The following is a 5,247-nucleotide window of genomic DNA, read 5'->3' as shown; positions in this document are numbered from 1 at the left end:
GGGGGGGGGCGGTAGTTGATTTCAACTTACTGCTTTCCTCTGGTCAGCAACTCAAAATCAAGGGTGGGTTTCTGACCTGGCCGTTCAGCCCTTTCTCGGCATAAGGTGTTTTCTCGAGTGGTCACGTGACACGCACATATACATCAGTTTTCGTTTTTTTTTACTTTATTATTCTCCATTAAAAAAATGTTTTCCTCCCTCAACAAATACGTTTTTTTTAAAAACGTTAAGTAAATTACATGATATTTAACAGTGATTCGTTTTTTGTTGCTTAGCGCCTCTGGTGGCCAACTGAACAAAGTTGCTGTGTCCAGCACGGTGAATATGAGTGTCTGTGTTAAACTACTGTATAAAAACACATATAGTTTTGTTTTCAAAATAACGTAAAACTGCTATAACACTGTACTCATCTAGATGGTGGTCAATGATAGCAGGGCCAGGCATGGCCAGGTGGTTAGGGCGCTTGACTCGCAATCTGAGGGTCGCGGGTTCGAATCCCCGTCCCATCAAACATGCTCACCCTTTCAGCCGTGGGGGCGTTATAATGTGACGGTCAATCTATTATTCGTTGGTAAAAGAGTAGCCCAAGAGTTGGCGGTGGGCGGTGATGACTAGCTGCCTTCCTTCTAGTCTTTTACTGGTAAATTAGGGACTACTATCGCAGATATCTCTCGCGTAGCTTTGCGCGAAATTCAGAATAAACTAATCCAATGATGGCAACAGTGCCAAAGTTAAGACGAAGTAGGCCACGAGAGGCGCTGAAGTAGATTCAAAGATCATTATGGCTACTTTTCATTTCCGTATCTTTACCGGTAAGTGTAATTCAGTGTTGAAAAAAACAAGAGGGAATCCTCAGTAGCCGCGGCACTTGAAAATATTTTAGGCAGGATTAGAGTAAATTAATCTATGAGACCTTGGGCGTGGTAAGATATATCAATCGAAAGGGTTTGATCTCCTGAGTACAAAATTGTAATTAGATCTCAAATCGGTCAAGAGATGATTGAGCTATGAGCTAAAAGTTTGTACTTGAAAAACTTAAAGTCGTTCTATAAGTCGCCATGCCGCGGCTAAAAAGTGCTTTTTATAGGGTATTTTCAGTCAAGATCCATACTTGTTACCAAAAGAAACAGCTTCCAAAAACTGCACTTGCTCTCCGCAAGGAGGCTAACCTATTCTTGGTCTGAATCGTGATCAAGTTAGACACTCACTTCAGAACAGCAAGGTGTAATGGTGTGAACCCTTCTGACGTCACATTGTCCACTTCAGAACCCATGTCCAGAAGAACCTAGAATAACCGAAATTTCGTTACCAAAATTTTCTCAGTCGTAGTATTAGCCTTATCTGTCTCCCTTTTAAAAGACTGCGACAAATTTTTAATTTTTAGAAGCTATATATTTTTTATGTTTCGTAAATTCAATATTTATTTTTATTTCTCTAGGATTTTCTTACAAACATACTGTTTCATACGAATAAATACGGGCTTTTTTATAGTTTAGCACCAGTTTACACATTTTACTGAGATCCATTACCGCAACTAATTACGCAGCGAATACAAATGAACAAAAGTAATTAATTGTTACTTAAAGTCATCATTATTTCATTCAAAGACGAAAGTGCAGTAATATTATTATTAAAATAACGACCTATATCTCCAAAATTCATCTTTATTAGCTTAATATTTCACTATTACAGCTTCGTCAGGAGCTTTCGATAACCTACAAGTTCAATAATCCTTGCGAAGCTATAAGAGCGAAATATTAAGCCAGTAGTGATACATTCTGGAAATACAGGTCGTTATATTTTTTGTTTGTATCAATAGTTAAGCATAACACTAATTTAATTATATCCAGCTAATTCTGTCTGGCGAGCTCATGCTTCCGACGCTTACCTCTACACATTCAGCGTGACTGTTCATGGCTGCTATGTGAATGGCCGTGTAACCACTGGGGTCCAAAGCAGCAAGGTGAGCCCCTCTCTCCCCGAGGTACTGAAATATACATTTCTTTTGCTAATCGCATGAAGCAGCAATAAAGAGTAAAATGTAAAATAATTCGCTCTCTCTGGTAGTTACATAATAGTATGAGTTAAACTAACGAATTTAAACGGCTGCGTATAACACGTAATATAAATAAACAAGAAATATTATGGGTTAAACTAACGAATTTAAACGGCTGCGTATAACACGTAATATAAATAAACAAGAAATAGTATGGGTTAAACTAACGAATTTTAACGGCTGCGTATAACACGTAATATAAATAAACAAGAAATAGTATGGGTTAAACTAACGAATTTTAACGGCTGCGTATAACACGTAATATAAATAAACAAGAAATATTTATTGGTGTGAGACAAGATTGCTCGTTCCTTATGTATCACAGATATCAGTAGTTTGATCGTTGTCACAGTTAGTAAGCTATACCATCACCTAAGCCTAATTATTAAGTGGTAACAACACAACGATTAGTACACACTAAAGCCCAAAGAAAAGGATAACACATTATTTAGAGCGTTTCCTGGGAATGTGGATTCCAATAAAACGGAGAAATAAGTTAGAAATCAGGAGTATAACAGACAAACAAGACTTGGTAATATCTTCAGTAGCCGTCCATGCCAGAGAAGACCATACAATATACTGAAGTAATAGGATTGTTTGTTTGGTTTGAATTTCGCGCAAAGCTACACGAGGGATATCTGCGATAGCCGTCCCTAATTTAGCAGTGAAAGGCAGCTAGTTATCACTACCCACAGCCAATTCTTGGGCTAATATTTTACCAACGAATAGTGGGATTGACCGTCACATTATAACGCCCCACGGCTGAAAGAGAGAGTATGTTTGGTGAGACGGGGATTTGAACCCGCGACCCTCGGATTGCGAGTCAAGCGCCCTAACCATCTGGTCATGCCGGGCCCACCCAAATAATAGAATACGAACCACACATGGGAAAATAAATTTTTGAAGAAGCTTTCTACTCCACGTTATCGATAGCATACCCAGTCACCCAAGCCTCCCAGCGGCGAGTCTGAAGGTTTATAACGCTAAAACCCGGGTTTCGATACCCGTGGTGGGCACAGCCCAAATACCTCATTGTGTAGCTTTGTGATTAACTGCAAATCCTGGATACCACTCTTATTGAAAGTAACATATTCAAGTCCCAGTCGTGTGGATAATATTAAATTAATAATAACCTACAAAACATCAAACAGTTCAATCAAGAGGACCCAGAATTTCATTCTGGACACAATCAACAGCGAAGAATAGTGCTTTCGAGGAAACGTGAGATAAATGTTACTTAGTAATTACTTGTGGAATAATAATAATTAGGCTTAGGTGGTCGTATATATTAGTATTAGCCACAACAACGATAGATATCTGATTATCACAACCTGTGTGCTAACTACTTAACCTGGATGATTATCACAACCTTACAGTATTTAGCTAGTAAAATAACCCGTGCTTACCACTATAATTTTAAAGACTCAATAATAATAATAATTAGGCTTAGGTGGTCGTATATATACTTAATCAAGGTACTGTTTATCAGCACAATTTCTTTAAAATCAAGATTTTTTATTTTGTATGTGTATTAGGACTAAATGTTCACTGTTTTTACTTACTTTCACAATCTCGACATGACCATTGGCTGCAGCTAGGTGAATAGGTGTCCAACCTCTCTCGTCGACAGTCCTAATTATTAAAAGAATTATAACTTACATTAACGAATTATTTACCATTATGGAAAAGAGCAAGAAAATACTCTAAACGCAAGTTTTATAGTTATCATCATTAATAATGTTTTTAAAACGTAGCACTTTTTTTTTTAATTTACTGAAAACGTGAACACGCAAATACAATTCATGAGATTCATGACATACAAAATAGGCTTAAACAGAGGCACCTGTCTGCGCTTTAAGCTTCGTCTAATTGTAATAAATTTTTAGGCTAATACAAAGTGTGCCATCTAGTGGTAAAATAAATTATAATGGTTTTAGATTTTTGAAAAAGATTATTTGGATAGTTTTTCCTACTCCATGCGTTTCCAGTCGTTTCGAAGCAGGAGTCTCACAGCATGCAGATCTCCGTTTCTGGCCGCTTCGTGTATGCTTAAAGTCGACACAAACTCTTCTTGGGTGAGCTGATCAAATACCGCACCGATGTCCAGAAGAGGATTTGTTGAACCTTCCTGGAAAACATAATCACGAAAGAAGTAGAAAAAACGTTTTTGAAGTTTTCTAGACTTTTTTACAGGAAGAAGAAACGGGCAGTTCTACCCCTATCAACTTTGGAAACAGATTGAAAAACTTTCAATGTCTGTCCTGGCGGAAGTGATGAGTTAAAAAATGTACATCTACTAGCCTTGTAAAAAAGAAGAGAAAGAAAAGAAACTTTAAGAGTCTTTCTTTGTTCGTTTGTTGAATTTCGTACGAAGCCAATCGATGGCTATATACGCTAGTCGTTCGTGGTTCTGAAGTGACAAACTAGAGGAAGGCAGCTATTCAATATCACCCACCGCCAACTGCTGAAAGGGCGAGCCTATTCAGGGATGTGTTTCGATCTCGAGCCCCGTAGATTGCGACTCGAGCGCCCTAACCTCCAGGCCATGCCAAGAATATCTCAGACTTCCTATATGGAAAAAGTGCACAATTGAAAACTGGAAATGACATATGACCTTAAGACTTGAAGCGTCGGGCGATTAGAAAAACATCGTAACTATTTTATTGTAATGTAAGGGATAGTAATAAACGTGTTACATAGTAACGTACTGTCTAGTGTCAAACATAAGTATTACATAGTAACGTACTGTCTAGTATCAAACATAAGTATTACATAGTAACGTACTATCTAGTATCAAACATAAGTATTACACAGCAACGTACTGTCTAGTATCAAACATAAGTATTACATAGTGTCGTATGGTCTAGTATCAAACATAAGTATTACATAGCAACGTACTGTCTAGTATCAAACATAAGTATTACATAGTAACGTACTGTATAGTATCAAACATAAGTATTACACAGTAACGTACTGTCTAGTATCAAACATAAGTATTACATAGTAACGTACTGTATAGTATCAAACATAAGTATTACACAATAACGTACTGTATAGTATCAAACATAAGTATTACATAGTAAACGTACTGTCTAGTATCAAACATAAGTATTACATAGTAACGTACTGTATAGTATCAAACATAAGTATTACACAATAACGTACTGTATAGTATCAAACATAAGTATTAC

General features: G+C 37.1%; 1 protein-coding gene across 2 annotated transcripts in view; it reads right to left on the bottom strand.

Annotated features, from left to right (window-relative positions):
• Nucleotides 1–975: 975 nt before the first annotated feature.
• The window catches only part of LOC106474166, a 38,071-nt gene continuing 33,799 nt past the window's right edge, over nucleotides 976–5,247 (bottom strand). Inside the window, exons 14-17 of one of the 2 annotated variants that reach the window (XM_022402535.1) lie at nucleotides 4,030–4,184; nucleotides 3,619–3,688; nucleotides 1,889–1,987; nucleotides 976–1,285 (exon numbers count right to left, since the gene is read on the bottom strand). In XM_022402535.1, coding sequence (XP_022258243.1) covers nucleotides 1,205–1,285; nucleotides 1,889–1,987; nucleotides 3,619–3,688; nucleotides 4,030–4,184 — 405 coding nt within the window. In that variant the 3' untranslated portion in view covers nucleotides 976–1,204. Of the gene's footprint in view, nucleotides 1,286–1,888; nucleotides 1,988–3,618; nucleotides 3,689–4,029; nucleotides 4,185–5,247 lie in introns of those variants that run through there. The other variant, XR_002613867.1, reaches the window with a different exon arrangement.

The sequence above is a fragment of the Limulus polyphemus genome, unplaced genomic scaffold (assembly GCF_000517525.1).
Source record: "Limulus polyphemus unplaced genomic scaffold, Limulus_polyphemus-2.1.2 Scaffold6894, whole genome shotgun sequence".
In the NCBI taxonomy this organism is placed as follows: Eukaryota; Metazoa; Arthropoda; class Merostomata; order Xiphosura; family Limulidae; genus Limulus; species Limulus polyphemus.
Note: the sequence above shows the minus strand (reverse complement) of the source record. Positions and strands in the feature narration are given on the sequence as shown.